This window comes from Saimiri boliviensis, chromosome 5 (genome assembly GCF_048565385.1).
Source record: "Saimiri boliviensis isolate mSaiBol1 chromosome 5, mSaiBol1.pri, whole genome shotgun sequence".
NCBI lineage: Eukaryota > Metazoa > Chordata > Mammalia > Primates > Cebidae > Saimiri > Saimiri boliviensis.
Genome location: NC_133453.1, coordinates 142,103,056 through 142,129,158, shown reverse-complemented (window position 1 = coordinate 142,129,158; position 26,103 = coordinate 142,103,056). Strand labels below are relative to the sequence as shown.

At 44.6% G+C, this 26,103-nt stretch overlaps 1 protein-coding gene across 3 annotated transcripts in view; it reads left to right on the top strand.

The window, feature by feature from the left end:
• LOC101051251 (protein FAM169BP) overlaps positions 1–26,103 on the top strand; it is an 87,255-nt gene that overhangs the window by 24,331 nt on the left and 36,821 nt on the right. For 2 of the 3 annotated variants that reach the window (XM_010351226.3, XM_039479846.2), the window contains exons 2-3: positions 3,752–3,885; positions 8,258–8,357. In XM_010351226.3, the coding sequence (XP_010349528.1) occupies positions 3,752–3,885; positions 8,258–8,357 (234 nt within the window). The remainder of the gene's footprint in view (positions 1–3,751; positions 3,886–8,257; positions 8,358–26,103) is intronic. The other variant, XM_010351224.3, reaches the window with a different exon arrangement.

Sequence of the window (26,103 nt, the reverse complement as noted above, 5' to 3'; positions counted from 1 at the left end):
TGGGGAGGGCGGGGGAGCTGTGTGGTACTCCGCATGCCCCAGCTCCTCTCATTGTTGTGAGTTGGGCGGGGGGTGACTGCTCTGAGACAGAGTTGGGGTGTGAGTTATGGGGTCCTGTAAGACAGAGGATGTGGGGGCCGGGTGCGGTGGCTCACACCTGTAATCCCAGCACTTTGGGAGGCCGAGGTGGGTGGATCACGAGGTCAAGAGATCGAGACCATCCCGTTCAACATGGTGAAACTCTCTCTACTAAAAATACAAAAAAAAATTAGCTGGGCATGGTGGCACGTGCCTGTAATCCCAGCTACTCAGGAGGCTGAGGCAGGAGAATTGCCTGAACCTAGGAGGCGGAGGTTGCGGTGAGCCGAGATCGCGCCATTGCACTCCAGCCTGGGTAATAAGAGCGAAACTCCGTCTCGGGGGGGAAAAAAAAAGGACAGAGGATGTGGCCCACATATGCTTATCCTGTCTTAGGCAGAACATAGGACTCAGTGTCCCCCAGAGTCCTTGCCCTTGTGTTTTGGGGCTCCAGAAAGGCTTCAGGAGTGCTGGGTGCATTTGAGACGGGTCTTGAGGATGGACAGGTAGAGAGAGTGCTGCAGCGGAGGGACCTTGGATTTATTTATTTTTATTTTTTTAAGACAGCTTTACTCTTGTAACCCAGGCTAGAGTGCAGTGGTGCAATCTCAACTCACTGTACCCTCTGCCTCCCAGGCTCAAGTGATTCTCCTGCCTCAGCCTCCTGAGTAGCTGGGACTACAGGCACGCATCACCACGCCCGGCTAATTTTTGTATTTTTAGTAGAGACGGGGTTTCACAACGTTGTCCAGGCTGGTCTCGAACTCTTGATCTCAGGCGATCCTCCTTCACAAAGTTCTAGGATTATAGGTGTGAGCCATTGTGCCTGGCCTGACGTGGTACTTTTAAACGACATTTGAGCTTGGTAAAGGGAACTGTTTTAATTGGGTCAGTAGCACAATCTAATTGTTTTACACTGATTTTGAAATCAGACCTGGGCTCATGACCCAGTGCTGCCCTTGCTGGCCAGGCATTATCCTCTAGATGCCTCAGTTTCCTCTTCTGTAAGTGAGGTAAGCAGGATACAGTGAGATCATGGATGTGGAACTCTCAGCATCTTCTTGGCAACTGGAGCCCAAAAAACATCAGCTGCTGTTGTTATTTTAATTGGTGATGGGGGAGAGCAGATGGATGGATGGATGGATGAATGGATGGATGGATGGATGGAGCAGGTAGTTGTTAGGAGATGCTGAGGACCTGGTGCAGTGGCTCACGCTCATAACCCCGGCACTTTGGGAGGCTGACATCGGTGGATCACTTGAGTTCAGGAGTTTGAGACCAGCCTGGCCTGGCCAACATGGCAAAATCCTGTCTCTACAAAAAACAAAAACAACCTCCACCACCACCAACAGATATTGTCCGGGCATGGTGGCTTGTGCCTGTAGCTCCAGCTGCTCAGGTGGCTGAGGTGGGAGGAGCCCTGGAGCCTGGGAAGTTGAGGCTGTGGTGAGCTGAAATTGTACCACTGCACTCCAGCCTGGGTCACAGAGTAAGACCCTGTCTCGAAAAAGAAAAAGAAAAAAAGATGCTGAGGCTCTGAGCTAAGGGTTGAATGTCAGGGTGATAGGAGAGAGGCGATGCAGTTTCAGTTTGATCTTTATGGCAGATCTGAGTGGTCCCTGAGTAAGGAACTGGGGTGCCATCATGGATCCATCTGGCTCCCAAGCTGTGCACTGGGGGCCAGTCAGAAGTAGGGAAGGCCTGTAGGTTCAGTTCAGGCCAGGGGGCTGGAAGAATGTGGAAATGTGTTTACTCAGCTATTTATTTACCACTCTGCACCCCCATGACATCTTCACCCTGGAAAGTGAGGGACAAGGAGGCTGGGCTTCTGCAGAGGCTGTGTCCTGGTCCACAGAAGCTCTTAACATCCTCCAAAGTTAGGAGCCTTCCCCTCCAGGAACTACTCCCAGCAGTGAGATTCTTCCTAGGCAAACTTGGTGGACTGAAGACTTGCCACTTTTTGCAGTCTTTGATTCCAGAAAAGTGATTGGCAGGGGGAACAGCGCTTCAGAAATAAGCGGGGGAAGCTGCTTTTCCACAAGGGGCTCAATGTGGGCGTTTACGTCCAGGCTTATCTTAGAGGAGGAGGAGGAGGAGGAAGAGGAGGCAGTTGCTGCGGCAACCTCCTTCCCCTATGGGGTGGTTAAGAGGTGAATCGGAGGCTGAGGTGGGGTCCACAGATTGGGGATACAGCCCCATCCCCACTTGGGAACATGCCAGCCAGAATCGTTGGTCACTGCAGAGTGGGAGACTGACTACTGCTTTTCAGCTGAAGTTGGATGCTATCAATTTTGTTTGAGCTGGCTAGGTGCGGTGGCTCATGCCTGTAATCCCGGGACTTTGGGAGGCTGAGGCAGGTGGATCACTTAAGGTTAGGAGTTCAAGACCAGCCTGGCCAACATGGTGAAATCCCGGCTCTACTAAAAATACAAAATCTAGCCAGGCATGGTGGTGCACACCTGTAGTCCCAGTTACTTGGGAGACTGAGGCACAAGAATCATTTGAACCCTGGAGACCGAGGTTGAAGTGAACCGAGATCACACCACTGCTCTCCAGCCTAGGTGGCCAAGCAAGACTCTGTCTCAAAAAAGAAAAAAAAAATTGAGCATTCAAAGATATAATTTTTCCCCAAAAGTAAGGTGAGAGGAAAGAGACGCAGAGGAAGAGTTGAAGAATAACCAGCATATTAATATGTACGCTTGCCCATCTGTGTATGGATGTGTAGTTTTAGAATTCATACTAGCAGTGTTCTTACAGAGTCTTACAAAGAGTAGCCCAATTAAAGCAGAAGAATCGGCACAATCTCATGAACCTTCATGGCCAATGTAAGCTAGCAAGATAATAACTTAAGCTGGATTTTGACAAAGTTATCAAGGTCTATCCCACTAGTTTCATGCTCAGGGTTCCAGCGTGTCTGCATGGTCCCTCAGCTGACTCTACAGCCGTCTAAGGGAGCTCTCGCTTCATCTCCTTGGGGTTGAGGCCAACCCTGCCATCAGGAATGTCCACTATGTTCTTTGGTACCTTCTGCTGTGCTGCTTTTTTTTTTTTTTTCTCTTTTTTAAAGTTTTTATAAAGATAGGTGACCCGCATGGTGCAATGTGCCTATAGTCCCAGCTACTTCAGAGGCTGGGGTGAGATGATCACTTGAGCCCAGGAGTTCAAGTCCAGCCTGGGCAACATAGCCAGACCCTATCTCTAAAAAAATAAAAATAAAAATTTTAAAAAATAGGTGAACACGGCTGGGCGTGGTGGTTCATGCCTGTAATCCCAGCACTTGGGAGGCCGAGGTGGGTGGATCACTTGAGGTCAGGAGTTCGAGACCAGCCTGACCAACATGCTGAAACCCTGTCTCCACTGAAAATGCAAAAATTACCCAGGCGTGGTGGTGCACACTTGTTGTCCTAGCTACTCGGAGGCTGAGGCAGGAGAATTGCATGAACCCAGGAGGTGGGGATTGCAGTGAGCTGAGATCATGCTGCTGCACTCCAGCCTGGGTGACAGAGTGAGACTGCCTCCAAAAAAAAAAACAAAAAAAAAAAAAACAGAAAAAAATAGGTGAACATAATTTTTAAAGCAAGCATCCACTTTTTAAACAACTTCTCAAGAAATAAGTTACTTTCATTTCACAAAAGAGTCAAACTAATGTCCCTTCTTGCCTCTTTGACCCCAGCAGGTGTGTACCCAGTAGATGTTTTGGAAGATGACCCTGATGTGCATCAGAAAGCAGCCCTGGCTTGCTACGCCGCACTTGGGGAAGGAGCCGGGGCCTCATCTGAGGTTTTCTGTCTTCCCACTGGGGAACAGGTAAGTGTGATCTTCCTTGGCAAAGAGCTCTGTAAAATCTAATTTACAGAGTAGAATGTTATTGAAAGAACATGATAGATGAAAAGAAAGCCCTTCTGGGGTGAATATTAGAATAAACACACCCTGAGAAGAATGAATTGTGCATGGGGATTCTGGAGTCCAGAGTGTGAGTCCAGAGCTGCCAGGCAGTGAGCCAGACAGCCTGTGTGAAAGTCTACTGCTTACTTACTAGCAGTGTGACTTTCAGCAAGTGTCTTAATCTCTCTGGCCTTGGTAGTGTCATCTCTAGACCTGGGACAATAACAATACATACCCTATAGTGTTGTTATGAGAAACTGTGTGTGATGCCCAGCTCCCTCAGTTTCCCCATTTGTAAATGAGAGGATTAGTTGGTCTTCAGTTTCCAAGGTTTGATTCAGTCCCAAAACTTTGAGATTTGCAATGAAGTGATACCAATTTTGATATTTAGCACCCATAAAATTCTATGCATTGTGAGTAGAGACTGGAAAGAAACAGAGAGAAATGAAAACCATTTGTTAGAACAGTAAGATTGTGGGTGAAATATTAAAATTGTGTTACTTTTTTTTTGTTGTTTTTGAGACAGAATCTCTCTCTGTTGCCCAGGCTGGAGTGCAGTGATGTGACCTTGGCTCACTGCAACCTCTGCCTCCCAGGTTCAAGTGATTCTCTTGCCTCAGCCTCCTGAGTAGCTGGGATTACAGGTGTGTGCTGCCACGCCCAGCTCATTTTTGTATTTTGAGTAGAGACAGGATTTCATCATGTTGGGCAGGCTGGTCTCGAACTGCTGACCTTGTGATCTACCTGCCTTGGTTTCCCAAAGTGCTGGGATTATAGGCGTGAGCCACCGAGCCCAGTCAGAATTGCATTACTTTAAGATAATTATTTTCCTCCCTGCAGTAAGTAAAGAGTATATGTAAATCTTGGGTAACACCTACGTCAGCCCTCCCCCTTTTTTTTCAGATTTGAGGCTGATCTGTTGAAGGAGACAGTCTTCTTGTTTTATATGGTTACAGTTTCACTCCTACCGGATACTGTTATCTGGCGGGCAAAGCTGCTTGAGAAAGACAGGGTTTTATTTCATTGCACTGAAGTTGTTCCTGAGTCAATGAAAACAATGGCTTGTGCAGTTTATTGTGTGGCTTCCTTGAGATTTTGGAGATGTTAGCTCGCAGTCACTCCCAGAAGAATCCAGCGCTCATTGGTGATCAAAAGCCTCCACGTTTTTATCTGCAGAGGGAGGTCCTGGTCCTCACACGCTTTCAGCATCCCCTAGTGGCCGTTAAGCAAAAAAGGCAAAGGCTAGGTCAAGGCTAGGGGCTTAATGAGCCAGGATGGTGAGGGGCAGGGTGGCATGGAGTGTGGGGTGCTAGGTCATCTGAGAAGTGGGTAGAATTACAAGAGTTAGCTCTGAAGTACATTAGGAGGCAGTTTCTATCATCTGCTTTTATTTCACATGTATTTATGGATTACATTACTTTCACCCCACCCCAATATGTAATATGCTCAGTGAGTGAAGAATTTTAGTGTTATTAGCGAAAACATAAGACAGCTACTAAAATTAAGTTGTTTTAATGTGGTAGAAATGTGGAATGATTTTATACCTATCTGCTTTTTCACTTTCTGAAAAAAGAAAGTTTCAGCTGGGCGTGGGGGGCTTACACCTGTAATCCCAGCACTTTGGGAGGCCAAGGTGGGTGGATCACCTGAGGCCAGGAGTTCAAGACCAGCCTGGCCAATATGGTGAAACCCTGTCTCTACTAAAAATACAAAACAAATTAGCAACATGTGGTGGTGGGCACCTGTAATCCCAGCTACTTGGGAGGCTGAGGCAGGAGAATCTCTTGAACCCGGGAGGCAGAGATTGCAGTGAGCTGAGATCATGCCACTGCACTCCAGCCTGGACAACAGACCGAGCAAGACTCTGTCTCAAAAAAAAAAAAAAAAAAAAAAAAAGAAATGGGAGATGTCTTCTGCCATTTAAGATGTTGAAATAGTCTAATTTGGATGATATTGGACATTACCTTTCTAAGGTTTAACTTTTCTTTTTGAATGCGAAGAAGTTTTTCAAAACAAAAAGATAAAGAAGTGGTTTGAGGATATGTCATGTCATTTCACTTTGGTCCTAAAAATATTTCCTTTTGACAGTTAACTCCTTTTTCAGTCTTGAAATTGTCCTGTCACATTGAAAATACAATAATATTAATACTTGTCAATTTTTCTGATTATAAAACAGTACATGCTCATTGTTTAATATTTAGGAACTGTTACAGAGGATGGAGAAAATAAAATCACCCATAGTTAACTGCTGTGAACATTTTAATGTGTTTGCTTTTGGCTTTTGTATTTTTGCAATTCCTAAAAAATAGGAGAGATCACTTTCTGAATACAATTTGGTTTGTAATAAGAATCTTTTTCTTTTTCTTTCTTTCTTTCTTTCTTTTTTTTTTTTTTTTGAGACGGGGTCTCTCTCTGTTGTCCAACCTGGAGTACAGTGGATCACGGCTCACTACAGCCTCTACCTCTCAGGCCCCAAGTGATCCTCCCACCTCAGTCTCCCAAGTAGTTGGTACTCCAGGCATGTGCTACCACATCAGCTAATATTTTATTTCTTGTAGCGATAGGGTCTCACTATGTTGCCCACGCTGTTTTCAAACTCTTGGGCTCAAGTGATCACTGAGGCCTCCTAAAGTGTTGGGATTATAGGCATGAGCCATTGCACTCAACCATCTTTCCATGTTGATCCAATGCTTGGTAAACGTTGGGTTTAATGGCCTATAACAGCTAGCTTGTGGATGAACCATGTTGCACACAAACTCTTTGGGAGGGCCAGCTTGGAAACTCTTCATTAAAGTGACGCCAAAGACTGAGAAGCACCAAGACATTTATAGGCTGCAGGATTTGTTAAGAAATTGTTCTCTGAAACTGTGGAGGCCTGCTATCAACTTTTAACAAGTAGCCTGCCTGCCTAGCTTAGCCAACATGTTCTTTTGTAATTTTCTTATACCATCCTTGGTTTTCTTTTCTTTTCTTTTCTTTTTTTTTTTTTTCTGAGACGGAGTCTCACTCTGTCACCAGGCTGGAGTGCAGTGGTGTGACCTTGGCTCACTGCAGCCTCCTCCTCTCAGGATCAAGCAATTCTCCTGCCTCAGCCTCCCGAGTAGCTGGGACTACAGGTGAGCATCACCACGCCCAGCTAATTTTTGTATTTTTAGTAGAGACGGGGTTTCACCATGTTGGCTGGGATAGTCTCCATCTCTTGACCTCATGATCCACCTGCCTCGGCCTCCCAAAGTGCTGGGATTACAGGCGTGAGCCACCGCACCTGGCCTGTCCTTGGTTTTCAGAACAGACTTGGTACCAGAGCACATTGACCTTTTTGTCTGATGACCACAAAGAGGGCTTTGGATCTAGGTACTTGAGAGAAGGCTCTCGGACAATCTCAGTATTAGAGATACTGGTTCCTCTCTCATATTACAAACAGGTGCCCAGAGTTGAGCTTCTCTGTCCCAGGGCTGACAGGGAGCCTGGACTGGGCTTGTAGGGACCAAAGAAAATGTGCATTTCTCTTTCTTTTCTTTTCTTTCGAGACAGGGTCTCACTCTGTTGCCCAGTGCAGTGGTGCAATCTTGGCTCACTACAACCTCTGCTTCCCAGACTCAAGCGATTCTCCTGCCTCAGCCTCCTGAGTAGCTGGGATTATAGGCACATGCCACTATTACCTGGCTAATTTTTGTATTTGTAGTAGAGATGGGGTTTCACTATGTTGGCCAAGCTGGTCTTGAACTCCTGACCTCAAATGATCCAACCGCCTTGCCTCCCAAAGTGCTGGGATTACATGCATGAGCCACTGCACCTGGCCAAAGGTGTGCATTTCTTGAAACTGCTTGTTGGACTGAGCCAGGGCATCCCGAGTGGCATCCTGGTGGAGGCATGCCCAGGCTGTGTCCATATAGTAGCCTCCAGGGCCCTGGGAGAAGAGCTGGACCCAAGGTGGGCGGATTGGGATCCAGAAGGCGGTTGCAGTAGGAAGTGTTTGGAAGGGAGAGCTGAAGGGCGATTGGCCAACAAGTAGGAGTCTAGGTCGATACGTGTGGCTAGATGGACATGTGGACATGGGGAAGAAAAGATGTGCTGGGCAGGAGATGAGAGAAGAACTTTTTGAAATTCCCTGTGTGTTTAGCTCAGCATGGGTAAGATTTCCATTTTTGTGGTGCCTGTGTTCTGACAAATTAAGCCCATGTTCTGTGCAACAGAGTTCTTTCAATGCACACTGTGCTAATTAATGTTAAATAACTTCCCATGCCCGTATAATGATGAAATAACAAAATGGTCATTTTGTGATCTTTTTCAGGTGAAACTTGAAGCTTCATCTGTTTGCTTTTGCACTGTGCACCGTGATGAACCCCAACACAAGATACTGGTTTTGGTTAATCCCCAGGACACAAAGACAGGTTGGTGGTTATTAATGGATTTTAAAAACAGGCATCTTGACTACAGCATATACAATGGATGGAATCAAATCCCCAGGAGATGATGGCTGTGCGCATAGGCTGAACTTGGAAGAACATGAAAGCAGAACTGATTTATTTTCAGCTTTTAGGGATCCAACAGTACATTCATATTTCTGTTTATTGACATACATATATGTTATATATATATATATATACACACACACATACATATACATATACATATATATGTCACATATATGTCTCTCTCTCTCTCTATATATATATATATGTTTTTTAGACAGTCTTGCTCTGTTGCCCAGGTTGGAGTGCAATGGTGTGATCTTGGCTCACTGCAACCTCTGCCTCCTGGGTTCAAGCAATTCTCCTACCTCAGCTTCCTGAGTAGCTGGGACTACAGGCACATGCCACTACCACCTGGCTAATTTTTGTATTTGTAGTAGAGATGGGGTTTCACTATGTTGGTCAGGCTGGTCTTGAACCCCTGACCTGAAATCATCCTCCTTGCCTTGGCCTCTCAAAATGCTGGGATTACAAGTGTGAACCACCTCATCTGGCCTATATACTGATTTTGTATTGAAGACACAAGAACTGCCTCTTACCCACAGCGGCCATCCTTGGAGTTGCTTTTGAGGATGATGTTTGCTGTTCTTATGAGCAACAGTGCACAGAATTGGAAGCAGTGGGTGGGGTCCTTTTGTTGGAGTGTCACCATGGCCCTGTGCAGCCAGGGGACCATTCTCATCCCCCACATTCAGACAAGGACATGAGGGCTCTGAATGGTTGAGTAACTGGCCTAAGACCACACAGCTAGGGCCTGGTAGGTTTTTTTTTTTTGCAAGGTGATGATTGGATGGGGTTTTGCCTCTGGTGGTGCAGTTCAGTCATCTGTAACTCATTCATTCTTCCTCTGTGTGATGGAGAGACCATTCATGGCTGGCTTTCAGATCCTCAGAGTGAGTCCTTTGGAGAAGAGGCACCACCAGCCTCCATGGTATCTGGGGCAGAAGCCTGGGGGCCATTGGCAGTGGGCAGTGTGAGGTGGGGTGCAGTCCGTCCATGCTCCCTAAGAAGAGGTGAAGCAACCCATTTCAGTGAGGGATCTCAATTTAATTTTAATCCTGTGTAGACATTTTCTCCTGTATTCTCCCTGTGTTTTTTCTTGCATTTTGCAGATCTCTTACAATGACTGTGTATTGCTTTCCTAATAAGAAATAATAATAATACATCTTAATTGGTGACATGGCTTGGCTGTGTCCCTACCCAAATCTCATCTTGAATAATTCCCATGTGTTGTGGGAAGGACCTGGTAGGAGATAATTGAATCATGAGGGGAGTTTCCCCCATACTGTTCTCGTGATAGTGAATAGGTCTTACAGATCTGATGGCTTTATTTTTTTATTTTTTGAGAGGCATGGAGTTTCACTCTTGTTGCCCAGGCTGGAGTGCAGTGGCACTATCTTGGCACCCTGTAACCTCCACCTCCTGGATTAAAGCGATTCTCCTGTCTCAGCCTCCCGAGTAGCTGGCATTACAGGTGTGTGCCACCATGCTCAGCTAATTTTTTTGTTTTTAGTAGATATGGGGTTTCACCATGTTGGTGAGGCTGGTCTTGATTTCCTGACCTTGGGTTATCCACGTGCCTCGGCCTCCCAAAGTGCTGGGATGACAGGCGTGAGCCACCATGCCTGGCTGATATGATGGTTTTATAAGGGGTTTTCCCTTTTGGTTGGCTCTCATTCTCTCTTGCCTGCTGCCATGTAAGACTTGCCTTTTGCCTTTTACTGTGATTGTGAGGCCTCCCAAGCCACATGGAACTGTGAGTCCATTAAACCTCTTTTTCTGTGTAAATTACCCAGTCTCGGGTATGTCTTTATCAGCAGCGTGAAAACGGTCTAATACTATTGGTCTGCCCTCCTTCGATGATGTGGTGTCTGGTGAAGTTTGTGGTTATGGGCCTTTTACTATACCTACAAAGGGGAATCGGGGGGAGCTCCTTCAGCATCCATCTTCCTTAGAAATAGACTTTTCCTGTCACCTGCATGTCTGTCTGGGACCCGTACTCAGAGGATGCCCCGCTTGGTGCGTGTGGCAAAGCTCAAGGTGAGGTCTCTGGGGCAGGCTATTTTGCAACGTCCTCAAGGCCTCTGTCTCTGCTGAATGTGAAACTCGAGTGTGCTTAGCTAGCTGTGTGGGAGTTTTCAGCGTGCTAGCAAAGCCTCCTCATTGCTTCAGGGCTGGAGGCAGCTGAGATGTGTGTGAGCGCTTTCTGTCAAGGTTCAAGGTGTCTCCTACCTCCGTCTGGTGGAGCCTTGGCTGTTGTGAGCCAAGGGGCTGTGAGAGCCTCAGGCCTTTGATCTTACCTTGGTTCTGTGACTCCACCACCAAGTCGCTGAAAGTTAACAAGATGTACCCACATGAACCCTTCAGTGCACAGATTGTCAAAAACTCTAAGAATGTTGTTTGCCCATTTTAAGAAAATGCTCACAAATCAGCTGCCCCACCACCCCCTTTTAGGCATTTAACAATATTCTGGTTATAGGTCTTTAACTACAATTTGCATAATGTAAACATAGGACTGACTCTTATAAATCTGTTTCTCATTTGTATTGGACTTAATTTTTTTTTGTTTTCAAGAATGTACTATAATAAATATTCATAAGCTCCAAGACATCTCACTATGGACCCTTCGTTATATATAATAGTACTTTAAATAACATTTCGAAATGTTTTCCTACTGCTGTGGGCTCAATTGTGTTGGCTGTGATTTTGCATGGTTTCAAAAACAGCACTCAGGTGTTCCTGGAGCCCCATGCTCTTTAATCTGGGATTTGGAAGTACACATGAGCTCTTTCCCAAACACATCACACACTTGCACAACATGTCTTGTGGCTTGAAGCATGTGGACTGTACAACAGCCGATGGTATCAGGGACCCTATTCACAGCTTTGACAAATGTGTCACCTCCCCTCTTTGCTTAGCTGTGACCGTGAAGAATGCTATCGCTGCTTCCTTTGTCACTTTCTTGGAGAAGTTCTATTTGTGAAGGCCATGCATGTTTGTTTGTTTCAATGGGAGATGAAGGAATCAGGAGCTGTTTGGTCAGCTCTGGGTATGAGTTAATTGTTGATAAGGTGGTTGAATCCATCACTGTAACTTCCGATAACTCCGCAAGCAAATGAAAAACATCCTGGAATTGTGAATTCCCTGGTGGCAAATGGTCATCATTCGTGGCCGTCTGCTGTTACGATGTAAGTAGTGATGCTTTCCACCTTTCCCCTTTAAGAAACTGTGACAGCGCTTTCCGTAGATCAGGGCTGAGAAGCAGGTGCCCTTGTCCCCGTGGCTCCTGGCGGGCTCCTTCTGGATGCTTCTCCAGACAGAGGCTGGTTTATGTTCTTTGAGGGGACATGGCTAAAGGCTGCCAGGAACCTCCTTTCCTAGGTTGCTTCTGTGCCTCCCAAGGACTTCAGCTTTCACTTATGTCTCATTTGTTACTTCATTTCCCCTTATTGTATTATTCTCATTTGCTAATTATTAATGGATCTCAAATGTTTACAAAGATGAAAAAACTTTTCTCATCAAAAAAGTTGTGGCCTTTTTCTGATGATCTGTGTAAAATCAAAACCACTCCTCCTAGCCTTCCAGATTGACATCAGATGATGACCTTCAGCTTCTCTGTTTCTTCCTGTGTCCGGCACAGCATAATAGGATGAACGTGGACTTTGGCGCCAGATGGAACTGACTTGGAATCCTGGCTCTGCCAACTGATTGGCAGAGGGATAAGTTATTTAACCTCTTTGAGCATCAGTTTCATTGTTGGCAAAATGGGAACAGCTTCCCTACTTCACAAGACAGGTGTGAGAATGAAATGAATTATGGCGGGAAATCTGATGCATTGGACCATCCCAGGGCAGAGCCCAGGCATGAAATCTGCAATACTCCCAGTCTCCTCCAGGAAGCGCACCCTGGCTCGTTCCTCCTCTGTCTTTGTGTGTTTTGTTAGAGAAGCATGGATTTCAGAGTTGGGGGTCCTGTTTGGTGGAGGTTCTGGTGGAGGTTTGGCAGTTGGAATCACCACCCTGGCAGATTCTGTTTGGGGACTTCCCCAGGGACAAACTTAGTCTGTTTTTGAACTACTCTTCTTGGATTCTTTTTTTTTTTTTTTTTTTTTGAGACAGAGTTTCGCTCTTGTCACCTAGGCTGGAGTGAAGTGGTGCGATCTCAGCTCACTGCAACCTCCACCTCCCCGGGTTCAAGTGATTCTCCTGCCTCAGCCTCCCAAGTACCTGAAATTACAGTCAGCTAATTTTCGTGTTTTTAGTAGAGATGGGGTTTTATCATGTTGGCCAGGCTGGTCTTGAACTTCTGACCTCAAGCGATCCACCCCCTCGGCTTCCCAAAGTACTGGGATTACAGGTGTGAGCCCCTGCACTTGGCTTCTTCTTGGATTCTTACTAATCGTCAGAAAGTTGTTCCTTATGCTGATCCAAACTATCTTGTTTTATAAATGTCATGCCGTCCATCCAAAAGCCCCAATTGATCAGGGATGGGCTGGAGGGGATATGTCTCAAAGCCCTCTGGGTAAAGAAACAATGGCTCTCATTAGTTCAGCCTTAAGGCAGGCATGATATGGCGCTAATGGGAGGATAGGTCTAGCTCAATTATAGCTGAGTTTTCTTTGGTGCTGCTCAGGCTGCGACTGAAGCAAACAGCACTTATCCCTGGAGAGCAGAGGGGATGGTGGATGAGAGGACTCAAAACCTTTTGAGCAATGCTCAAGGAAACTTGGGCTATTTCACTTTAGGGAAGGAATGCAAGGGTCTAGAAACTCATGGTTTGAAAGGGTGTTGAAGTCATGAGGTCCAGTGTTTTCCAAGATGATTTTAAGGAGGTGCGGCTGAATTTCAGAAGGAGAAAAACGAAGATCTTTCGGGTTTTAATTTTTAGTATTTTGAGGAAAATGTTTTTGCTTCCTGCCAATATGCCTTTAGAGCTTGACTAACACTTTTTTTTTTTTTTTCCTTTTTTTGAGACGGAGTCTCCTGCTGCTGCCCAGGCTGGAGTGCAGTGGCGCCATCTCCCCTCACTGCAACCTCTGCCTCCCAGGTTCAGGCGATTCTCCTGCCTCAGCCTCCCGAGTAGCTGAGATCACAGGCACGTGCCACCGTGCCCGGCTACTTTTTTTGTATTTTTAGCAGAGACAGGGTTTGACCATTGTTGGCCAGGCTTGTTTCAGACTCCTGACCTCGTCGTCTGCCTTGGCCTCCCAAAGTGCTGGGATTACAGGTGTGAGCCAGCGCACCTGGCCACGTTCTCATTTCTCTTGGGAACCCAGGAGTGGGATTAATGGTTGAATCATAAGGTAGTTGTGTTTAACCTTTCGAGGACCTGCTGTACTGTTTTCCAAAGCCGCTGCAGCACTTTGTATTTCCTTCAACAATGTTTGAGGATTCCGATTTTTCTACCTTCTTTGAGACTCTGTCTCAAAAAAAAACTATTTCTAATTCTTGCTATTTTAAAATTGGGTTGTCTTTTAGTATTGACTTGTGATGAGATTTAAATTTTAGTCTTTATTTATATATTCTGGATACAAATTCTTTGACAGATAGATGATTTGCAAAAGTTTTCTCCCATGCTTTGGGTTGTCTTTTCACTTTCTTGGTGGTATCATTTGAAGCACAATATTTTTAATTTTTATCATGTCCACTTTATCTGTTTCTACTTGTTGCTTTTGCTTTTGTTGTCATATCTAAAAAACCATTACTTAATCCAAGGTCGTGAAGATTTATACCTGTGTTTTCTAGTTATATTTTACTTGGGTCTATTATTTTATTGTGTTTAGAGTGGGTTTTTTCATAGTTATATTAACTCTTTCTTGGCTGTATAGTTTGTGTCATTTGAAGGCATGCATTTTCTCTCTTTTTGTTTTTTGAGATAGTCTCGCTGTTGCCCAGGCTGGAATGCAGTGACAGGATCTTGGCTCACTGCAACTTCTACCTCCCAAGTTCAAGTGATTCTCCTGCCTCAGCCTCATTTCTGGGACTGCAGGCATGTGCCACCACACCTGGCTAATTTTTGTATTTTTAGTAGAGTTGGGGTTTCACCATGTTGGCAAAATGCCCTGCCCTTGATTAGAAGGAAGGACGGATAGAAGGAAGGACACGCCAGTGATTCTTGGGGAGGCTGCTGGTAGCCTGGGCAGAGATGCTGGGGGCTTGCCTGGCAGGGGGAAGAGGTTGGAGAAAGCAATGGTGGGGAAGGTTTCAGCATGGCTTGGTGGTGGTGCCAACCATGCTCGGTTATCTAGGAGAAAAAGCATAGGGTAAGGTCAACCTGAGCTCCCATCTGAAGGGTCTGTGGAACAGCAAAAGCAGGGGGAAGTAAGATTTGGTAGCTAGAGGAGGGGTCCTGACCTGGATCCTCCACCTGGGTGGGAACCTGTGCTGTAGGTGTCTGCATTGTGGGGCATACATAGCACCTTGCAGTCATCCCCAGTTGTGATTCCTTGCCCAGTCATTGGCTGTGGTTGACCTTCTTCAATAGAGTATAACCTCTCTAAAGTGAGAGGTCCTGCCATTTAGATCTTCTGGGCTCTTTTGGGTAGCTAGCATCCCTAGAGGGTATTTGCTCAATATTAGTTAGGTCTCTGCATGGGGGAGATGTGGGATGGGGAGGTGGCTGGGTTGAGAAGCAGAAATCAAGCCACTGAAGGAGAAGAAAGGCTGAAGCAATAGTGTTTGCAGTTGTTGACTTCCCTGATTAGAACATCTATCCCTCTAGCCAACTCTCAGGACGTTTTGTGACTAAGCATAGCACTCACCCTTCAAATGGCTGCTAATTGATTTACAGTTTTTGGTGATTGCACATCATGTGCACCCAGAGAAAAACAAGCAGGGAATCAAAAAACGATGATTTTTCCTGGAAATTCGTGCCCGTTATAGCCTGCAGGGACAGCAGGGGCCAAGACAAATATTCAGCTGAAACCAGAGCCTCCGTGTAGCCGCCTTCTGAGTGGCTGCGCTGGGCCAGGGGGTTGCGACATGGTGGGGCTGTGGCCAGACCCTCTCTGGGCTGTGCGGGGGTGGGGGGCAGGTGGTGGTCCAGAGGGTGGGAGGGAAAGAGAGCTGTGCCTTAGGTGCTTTGGGGAACTTCCTCGGGGCCAGGAGGCCCTGTCTGGGCTGCTCCTGTCTGCTCTTTGGGTTACCCAGATTTTGGAGATGGGTCAAGGATGGAGGGCTGGAAGCAGGTGGGGGTTGTGAATTTCAGACTCCCAGAAGGGGGCCCAGCTAGAGCAGTACCGGGTCCCTGCTGGTGGGCCTCGAAGGGAGAGGCTGGGCCCTCTGGTGAGATAGATGGGTTCAGTGCAGCGCTGACTAGCAGGATGAGGGCAGTTTGTGTATATCTAGTGAAAAAACAAACAAAAGTCACAAAACAACTGAGGTGGTGGGAGTGGGCGAGAGGTTTGCTGACCTAGTGAAGTCTGTGTTTTGGCATGTGGCGCAGTGATTGCGTTTTTTTCTGGCTTTGAAGTGTGATGGCCCCACATACTCAAGAGCACAAAGGATGCAGAGTGGAGATTTCCCGGAGCCTGCTTCAGGGACCACCTGGTTAGCAGGCACCCTGTAAACATACCTGCCGTGAGCATGTGGACATAGCATCTTTATGTTTTAGTCTGTGCTTTCCTTCTGGATCAGGCAAAGGGAAATGTTAGTCCAAGGCAGGTGAAATCCCACCCTCCACATTGGCAGAGCCCCGCTTGAGTAGGTTTGACAGTTTGTGGGGAAAGAGCTCTGGCCAGACTCTCAGGCTCCATTGAAATACCTGCATCTCTGTGCAGCTAAGGTGCCCATGTGGCCATGGATGTTTGGCCAGTGTTAGGTGGCCCCCAGGTTGAGTAGTGACCCAAGCCACTTCTCACACAACCTAAAGGAGCCCCATGCTAGGAACAGAGATATTTGTTTTCCTTGGAACTTAAAAGGGTGTCGATTGAAGGGCTGGCTATTCACAAGGACAGCAAAATGTTTTGGAAGGCCATGTTGGCTAGAGTTTGGGATTTCCCCCTTCATGGCACTTACTGTGAGTTGGATTTAAACATAGGGGAGAACAGCATCCCATATTCTTACCAAGGGACTAATGGTATTTGGAAAACAGGGAAGCTCCATGGAAAATATTTTGAGTGTGAAGGACGGAGCCTTGGGCTTGGTGTGGTGGGGGTGGGTTGCCTCTGGGAGGCACACTGGAGGTTTTACCATCACAGTTGGGGGGCTGTCTGCATCTCTCTTTGCTTCCCCCAAACCTAAGACATGTGCCAAGCCTGCCTTGGTCCCGTGGGTGATTTTAAGACTTCCCTTCCTAGATGTACTAGCTTTACCTTGGGTATTTTGGTTCCCAAAACCTTGCAGTTCAGCTGTACCTCCAGATCCAGGCACCCCACCTCCATCCATCTTCCTCTAGTTAAAATCTAGACTCATGAAAACAAAATTGCTTAAGACAGGAAAGGCCTGAGAAACACAGGGAGGCTGATGCAAATCTACTGCAAACCAGATGTTTCCTTCTCTGTGGCAAAGAGGCGCCCAAGTTCATGGGGCATCTGGGGAATTGTTTGTCTTTACGGAAGACATCTGTATGGAAGGGGTAGCCTGAGTAATGCAATGTGACAGTTGCTATGTTGACTCGCGTATTTTCCCCTCCCTTTTTATCGGCCATTTGGGTCAATGTTGCATAAAAGTCATGCAATGCCTTGGAATGTGTTTGTGTGCTGTCCTCTGCCAGAACTTTTCAGCATTTTTTTTTCCTATGTGTGTTTTGCTTTTGGGGAGATGGCCTGTCACTTCGGTTTAAGTATGTTCTTTTTTGGTGGAACTACGTATTTCTTGGATTTGTAACAGGGCAGTGGCAACTTAGACTCCAGGAGAGCGATGGGTGGGGGAGCAAAAGGGGTCAGGAAGGGGCACTGGAAGCCCATTCCAAATTAGGGGCCAGACATGAACAATTTACAGGTAGTTCGAGGGGTTAAAATGTGTGTGAGTGGAATGGGTCCCTCCTTTGTGTCTGTGATGGCATGGGACATGGACCCTTCCTCTCTCTCTCTTCTCAGCTCCCGGCTATGTATCCAGCTGCCTGCTAGCCAGGCTCACTTTGCCATCTCTGTCAGGCATTTGGAAACTGCAGCCCACACTCTTCTCCTCTTCCTCCTCCTCTTTGCTTCTTCCTGGTTAAGGCACCTGCATCCTTCTGCTGAAGCTTGAGGGCTGGCTGTCTTCACTGCTACCCTTTTCTTTCTGCTGTGAACAAGTCCAACTCCCAGCCCGTCTCTCTTCCCCAGCACCTCCGTTCCGGTCAGCATGATTGCTGCAGCCCACCTCACTTTCTGGCTGCATCCCTTGGCCTCCCATTGTCTTCTCTCCATCCAGCCTTGCCCCCACCCTAATCCAAGCTCCACCCTCAGTCAGTGTGAACTTCCTTCTTCTTTTTTTTTTTCTTTCCTTTTAAGACTATCTTTTTAGAGCAGTTTTAGGGTCACAGCTTTAGGTTTCACAGTTTCAGACTCAGGAAGGTACTGAGATGTCCTATATGTCCCCTTTCTCCACACTTGCAGAGCCTCCCCAGTGGTCAGCATCTCCCACCAGACTGGGACATTTGTTGCAATTGATGAACCTACATTTCCACGTCATTATCACCCAGAGCCCATTGTTTACATTAGGGTTCATTCTGGTGTTGTATGGGTTTGCACAAACGAATAATGGCATGTATCCACCATTATAGTATTACACAGAGTATGACCTTTTGGTTTAAATAATTTTTTTTTTTTAAATTTTGAAAGGACTAATTCCTCCCATCTCAATATAACAAAGTGTTCTCTTTTAAATTTTTTTTTATATTTACGAGATGGAGTTTTGCTCTGTCACCCAGGCCGGAGCGCAATGGTGTGATCTCGCTTCACTGCAACCTCCACCTCCCAGGTTCAAGCGATTCTCTTGCCTCAGCCTCCCTAGTAGCTGGGATTACAGGTGTGCATCACCATGCCTGGCTCATTTTGTGTCTTTAGTAGAGATGGGATTTCTTTCTCTGGGGCTATGTTGGACAGGCTGATCTCAAACTCCTGACCTCAGGTGATCCGCCTGCCTTTGCCTCCCAAAGTGCCCAGTTGTTCTGTTTTTAAAATACTCTGGTCATGCCTCGCTTGGACCCATCTGCTGACTTTTTATGAAGCCTGATACATCTGCCTGGCCTCCAGAGCCTCCACTGTCAGGAACTGGTCCCCTAGTTGACCACCATCTTTCTGGCCCAGGCTTGATCTTGGTAGTCTGACTCCAGCTCTCTCAGACATCCCCTGTGTGCATTTCTGGTTGCTTCTTACATCTTAGTGTGCTTGTCACGGTGTGTGGTCATGGCCAGGTGACCTGTCAGTGTCCCCACATCTCTGTCCTGGATCCCTTGTGCTAACAACAGTGCCTGGCACATAGTCAAGGTTTGCAGAGTAAATGGCAAGTCCATTCCTTGTTCCTGGGTATCAAACAAGGTACAGAGGCATGAGGCTTTCCTTCTGTTAAGATCATCCCTGGCTGGCCTCTCCTTTGTCAGCACAGTGCCTTGGTTTATCCTCTCCTCATCTATCCCTTTCCTTTCTCTTTCTGCTAGCCTCTGCCTGGGTCTGGCCCAGCTCTGCCATCTTATCTTTTGTCTATTCTTCATCTGGGGCATACTGCTTAGAACAGGGGCTTGGGGCCAGTGAGAACCACCTGGGTTCATGGTGCCTGGGTCACCCAGAACAGTCACACCCCCTAGACCCAAGCTGAAGTGGTACATTGTCCCATGGGGAATTAGAGCTTTGGCTGAGCTGAGCAGCTACACAATCCAGGGCTGAGCTGATGTAGTATCCCATGTCCCATGTCCCAGAGAAACAGAGCAGTGACTGAGCTCAGATACCCTGCTCTCTTGGCAAAATAATTCTTGTACCTGGCTTTCCCGAAGCTGAACGAGATCCCTAGAGTCTGAGCTGCTGAGACAAACATCTCCTTGGGGAGTAGAGTTATGGCTTTGCTGCCCCATAGATTTCCCCATCCCCAGAGCCCAGAGGACAGCTGTGTTCCACCATTCTGGGGTACTCGTTGCTCCTGTGTTTGGTCTGGAATACTGTTGAGCCCTACTATCCAGGTGTGTCTAGAGTCACTGTTGCATGGTGCGCTATCCTGAGGGACTCAAGTTGCTACTGAACCCTATTGGCTCAGATTCCCAAGTTGCAGCTATAACTTGTTCCCTAGGCCCAAACCTTAGAGCACCTTTTCTTCCTTGGAGTTGGGACAGTTCTGTGCCCTGCCTCCTGTGGGTAGAATCACAGCTACAATGCAACCTTGTGGGCCTGAACTGCTAGTAGATGCCTCAGACTCACAGATCCTGGATTTGTGGGCAATCTTTAACCTACCCTGCCACAGAACATGAACCTACACCCCAAGACCTGGGTAACAAAATAGGTTCATGGGACCCTGAGCCTAGGATGTTGGCCCTACAGCTACTCTGAGCACCTGAATCTGGAATCTACCACCAGTGCAGCTACTTGTAGGCCTTGTCAGACCTGACACCAGAAGGGATCCCCTTGGCTGAGTCTCCCTACTGTAGGGAAGATGAGCATAGGAGGACCCCAGAAGCCCTTGACACTGAGGACATTAGCAACCTACACCACTGCTGCTGCTGACACAAACTTCTACAGCTTAGCCCACTGTGGCACCCACAGTTATTCCTGATGTTGAGCACAAATAAATAAGCTGCATGGAGACTAGAACACCGTGCCTATCTGGAAAGAGTCACCACACTCTTCCCAACTGGCATGTTAAAATGCAACTGCAGGTGACAGTCTTTCTCTACAAAATCTACTCCAGAAAGTTTGAAAGAAGTGTTTCTTCCATCGATACACAGACATTGACATAGGAATACAAGACGTGAAAAAGGAAGGAAATTTGATATCACCAAAGGAACACAGTAACTCTATAGTAACAGACACCAATGAAAGGGAAAATTAATGAATTACCAGAAAGGGAATTCAAAATAATGATCTTAAGGAAACTAAAAAAGGTAAAATAAAATGCAATGTAATTCAACAAAATCAGGAAAACAATTCACAATATGAATGAGAAATTCAACAGAGATATAAATCATTAAAAAGGACCAAACATAAATATTGCCACTGAAGAATGTAGTGAATGAAATAAAAAATATGATAGAGAGTTTCAGCAGCAGACTTGATCAAGCAGAAGAAGAAATCTCTGAACTTGAAGATAAGTCATTTGAAATTACCCAGTCAGAGGGAAAAAAAAGGAAATAAGAATGAAAAAGAGTGATGAAAGCCCTCAAGACTTATGACACATAAGTAAGAGAACAAATATTCATATAGGAGAGTTCTGGGAGAAGAGAAGGGAAAAAGGGTAGAAAACCTAAAGTCTCCCAAGTCTGGGGAGTGATATGGACATCCAGATTCAGAAAGTACAACGATCCCCAAATAGATTCAGCCACAAAAGTTCCTCTCTGAGGCATGTTATAGCCAAATTATGAAAAGTCAAAGACAAAGAGATAATTCCAAAAACAGCAAGAGAAAAACATCAAGTCATATGTGATGGAATCCTCATTAGGCTAACAGAGAGTTCTCCACAGAAACCTTATAGGTCAAGAGAGAATGGAATAATATATTCAAAATACTGAAAGAAAAAGAAAATTGCCAGCAAGAATAATTCAGAAATAAGGGAGAAATAAAGTCTTTTCTGGACAAGCAAAACTTTGTAATGTCACACTAGACTGACATTACGAAAAAGGCTCAAGGAGTCCCACATCTGGAGGCAAAAAGATGATAATCACTATCATGAGAACACACAAAAATATAAAACTCACTGGGAGAACAGATTCACAAAAGAGAAAGACAAAAGATTCAAATCTTATCACTATGGAAAACCATCAAACTACAATTATAAAGAGTAAGAGAGGAAGAAACGAACAAATTATATACAAAACAACCAGGAAACAACAAGTCCTTACCTATCAATAATAACCTTGAATTTAAACAGATTAAATTCTCTATGTGAAATATATAGGCTGGTTTAGTGGGTAAAAAACATGACCACACTATATGGTACCTGCAAGAAACTCACTTTACCTGTAAAGACACATACAGACTGAAAGTGTAGAGTTGAAACTTCAAGATACTTTATGCAAACAGAAAACAAAAGCAAGCAGGAATAGTTATGCTAAGATAAAACAGACTTTAATTAAAAAATGGTAAAAAGAGCTTAAGAAAGTTATTATATAACGATAAAGAGGTTAACTCGGCAGTAGGATGTAAGAATAATAAACATATATTCACCCAACACCAGGACACTCAGATATATAAAGCAAATATTATTAGATATAAAGGGAGATATATGCTCTAATACAATAATAGGTGGAGGCTTCGACACCAAACTCTCAGCACTGGACAGATCATTTAGACAGAAAATCAACAAAGAAACATTAGATTTAAATTACACTTTAGACCAAATGGATCTAACAGATATTTACAGAACATTTTATCCAACAGCTGCAGAATACACATTCTTTTAATCAGCAATGGAACATTCTCCAGCGTAGACCACATGTTAGGCCACAAAAAAAGTCTAAACAAATTTAAAAGTATTGAAATCATATTAAGTATCTTTTCTGACCACAGTGGAATAAACCTGAAAATCAATCAGAGGAACGTTAGAGATAGTGTAAATACATGGAAATGAAGCATCATGCTCCTGAATGACCAAGGAGTCAATGAAGAAACTATGAAGGAAATTTAGAAGTTTATTGAAACAAATGAAAATAGAAACACAACATACCAAAACCTGTGGGAGACAGCAAAAGCAGTTCTAAGAGGGAAGTTTATATCAATAAACACTTACATCAAAAAAGTGGAAAAATTTCAAATAACCTAACAATGCATCTCAAGGAACTAGAAAAGCAAGAACAAAACAAACCCAAAATAAGTAGAGGGAAAAAATAATAAAGAGTAGAGCAGAAATAAAATAAATCGAGACTATATAAAATACAAAAGATCAACAAATACAAGTTAGTTTTTTGAACAGATACATCAAATGGACAAACAATTAGCTCGGCTAACCAAGAAAAAAAGAAAAAATACCCAAATAAATCAGAAATGGAAAGGGACAATTACAGCTGATATCACAGAAATACACAGGTTCTTTAGAGAATATTACCAACAACTTTACAACACATTTGAAAAGCTAGCAGAAATCAATATATTTTTGGACACGTAGAACCTACCAAGTTTGAACCAAAGAAAAACGGGAAAACTTGAAGAGACCAATTGTGAGTAATGAGATTGAATTAGTAATAAAAAGTCATTAAAGAAGAGCCCAGGACCTGATGGCTTCACTCCTGAATTCTACCAAACATTTAAAGAATAACTAACACCAATTCTTCTCAAACTCTTTCAGGAAATTAAAGAGGAGGAAAAATTTCCAAACTCATTCTGTGAGCCCAGAATTACCCTGATACCGTAACTAGGCAAGGAGACAACAACAACAAAAAAGGGAAATTATAGGCCAATATCCCTGATGAACATAGTTGTACATGTTCTCAACAAAATACTAGCAAACCAATTCAACATTGCATTACAAAGATTGTTCACCATGATCAAGTGAGAGTCATCTCCTAGATGCAAAGATGGTTCAATATACCGTCAATAAATGTGATACATTAGTAGAATCAAAGACAAAAACTATATTAGCACTTCAATCGATACAGAAAAAAACATTTGAAAAAATTCAACATCGTCTCATGATAAAGCTCTCAAGTTAGGTATAATGGGAACCTACCTCTACACAATAAATGTCATATATGAGAAACTCTTAGCCAACATCATATTGAACATGGAAAATTTGAAAGCTTTACCTCTAAGATCTGGAGTAGGATAAAGATGCCCACTTTGAACACTTTTATTCAAAGGTACTAGAAGACCTAGCTATAGCAACTCGTCAAGAGAAAGGAATAAAGGTCATCTAAATGGGAAAGGAGGAAGTCAAATTGTAAATGCTTCAGGACATTGAGCAGATGTTTTAAGGAGAAGATCTCAAAAGCACAGGCAACAAAATCAAAATAGGACAAGTGAGATAATAATGAACTAAAAATCTTCTGCACAGCAAAATAAACAATCAACAGAGTAAAGAGATGACTTACAAAATCAAAGAAAATATTTGCAAACTATTCGTCAGACAAGGTATTAACATCCAGAATATACAAGGGACTCAAACAATTGAACAGCGAAAAAACAAATAATCCTTAGAAAATGGGCAAATGAGCTGAATACAAATCTCTTAAGAGAAGACATACAAATGGCCAATAGGTAGGTGAAAAAATGCCCAACATGGCAAATTATCAGTGAAATATAAATCAAAGCCATGGTGAGCTATCACCTCACCTCAGTTAGAACAGCTGTTGTGAAAAAGACAAAATGCTGTGAGTTTGTGGAGAAAGGGGAATGTTTGCATGTTATTGGTGATAATGTAAAGTAGCACAGGTGTTATGGAGAACAGTATGGGGGCTCCTCGAAAATCTAAAAGTAGAACTACTGTAGAGTCCAGCAATCCCACTTCTGGGTATATATCCAAAGGAAATAAAATCAGTATGTTGAAGAAATATTTGCACTCCTGTATCTGCTGTAGCACTATTCTTGATAGCCAAGATATGGAATCAACTTAAGTGTCTATCTGCAGATGAATGGATAAAGAAAATGTATATACAATGGAATACTATTTAGACATAAAGAACAAAATTCTCTAATTTGCAGCAACATAGAGGAGCTTGGAGGACATTATGTTAAAGTATGAAAAAAGGGAAAACAGAAAGTCAAGTACCACGTGTTCTCACTCATCTGTAGAAGCTAAAATAGTTGAGCTCATACCAGTAGAGAGTAGAATACTGGTTACTAGATGCAGGGAAGCATGTTGGGGGATGAGAGGGAGGGGCTAGCTAATGGATGTAAAGTGCAGGTCGATAGGAAAAATACATTCTAGGGTTCTATAGCACTGCAGGGTGACTCCAGTTAACAACAATTGATTATGTTTTTCAAATAGCTAGAAGAGTGGATTTTGAATGTCTCCAGCACATTCAATGTCCTGAATAAATGTTTGAAGTGATGAGCATGCTAATTACCCCGATTTGATCATTACATATTGTGTACATGTATCAAAATATCACATGTACCCCATAAATATGTGAAATTATAATATGTCAATTAAAAATAATAAAGGCATAAAAAGAGATACTGCATGTGCCCTTGGCATTGTACCAGGCGCTTGATGAGTGCTTGGTCATGCTGTGGTGGTCAGCACTATTATTTTAAAACAGTAACTGGTTCATGTTGCTATCTTTTTCTGAAGCCTAGTGGCTGTCCAGAGTTTGGCCCTCACAGCCTCACTGACTGACCTCCTCCTGCCTCCTCATCACTCTGAATGCCTGTGGCTCTGGTAGACTGCATCTTCTGTCCTTGCCTGTCACATCTCTACAGCCCTGTGACCGCCCTCACCTGGCAGGGCCTTCTCCCCTTACTTCAGCCTGACTCATTCTTCCCACCTGGTTAGGTCAGTTGCCACTGGAGACTCTCTTGTCCCTCAGTCCAAATGACCTTCTTCTCTGTCCAGCCCTCCCACAGCACATAGCCTGGGTCTGATTTGACTCTATTCTGTGTCTTCCTCTAAACTGTAAGTTTCTTAAGCCAGGTTCTAGTTTAATTCCTTGATTGGATGTAATGTGTCTTTTGCACATGATAGCTGCTCTACATGTGGGTTGTATAAGCAACACGTGCTACAGACTTATGACCTCTGGTGGGTCTATGCACTGCTTTGATACCTCCTGCTGATCTCTATGCTGAAGCAGGTGGAGAGGGACGGCAAGCTCAACATCATGCTCCACTGTCCCCTGCTGGATGTTGCTACTACATCACAGCACACAGCCTGGGTCTGATGTGACTTGATTCTGTGTCTTCCTTTAAATTTTAAGTTTCTTTATCTTTATTTTTTTTATTTTTATTTATTTTTTTTAGACGTAGTGTCGCTCTGTCACCAGGCTGGAGTGCAGTGGTGTGATCTAGGCTCACTGCAACCTCCACTTCCTGGGTTCAAATGATTCTCCTGCCTCAGCCTCCTGAGTAACTGGGACTATAGACACATGCCACCACGCCCAGCTAATTTTTGTGTTTTTAGTAGAAATGGGGTTTTACCATGTTAGCCAGGACGGTCTTGATCTCAAGATCCACCTGCCTCAGCCTCTCAAAGTGCTTCACAGGCATGAGCTACCTCGCCAGGCCCAGGTGTAAGTTTCTTAATCCAGGGTGTAGTTTAATTCCTTGAGTAGACTCCTCCTTGCTGAATTTGCCTAAGGCCTCAAAATCCTTCTTATGGCATCACTTTCAGCTGCCACAGCCCATCTATCCAAGGTGACAGATGACAGACAACCAGGTCTCTCTGACCTGTACTGTGAAAAAGTCACTCTAACTTTTTTAAAGGGATTGCTTTGAATACTTATAGAGTTAAGAAATCATATAAAAAGGGTTTGGCTTCTTTAAGAGGTCTTAGGCAAGACACAAAATTTGAAAAATCTTGCCGGAGGTCCTCTGTGTGTTTGAATCCGTAGCTGATGCATGCCCATGACATTGGGAAGGTGGAGTAAGGAACACTGTGGTCAGCTTAACTCC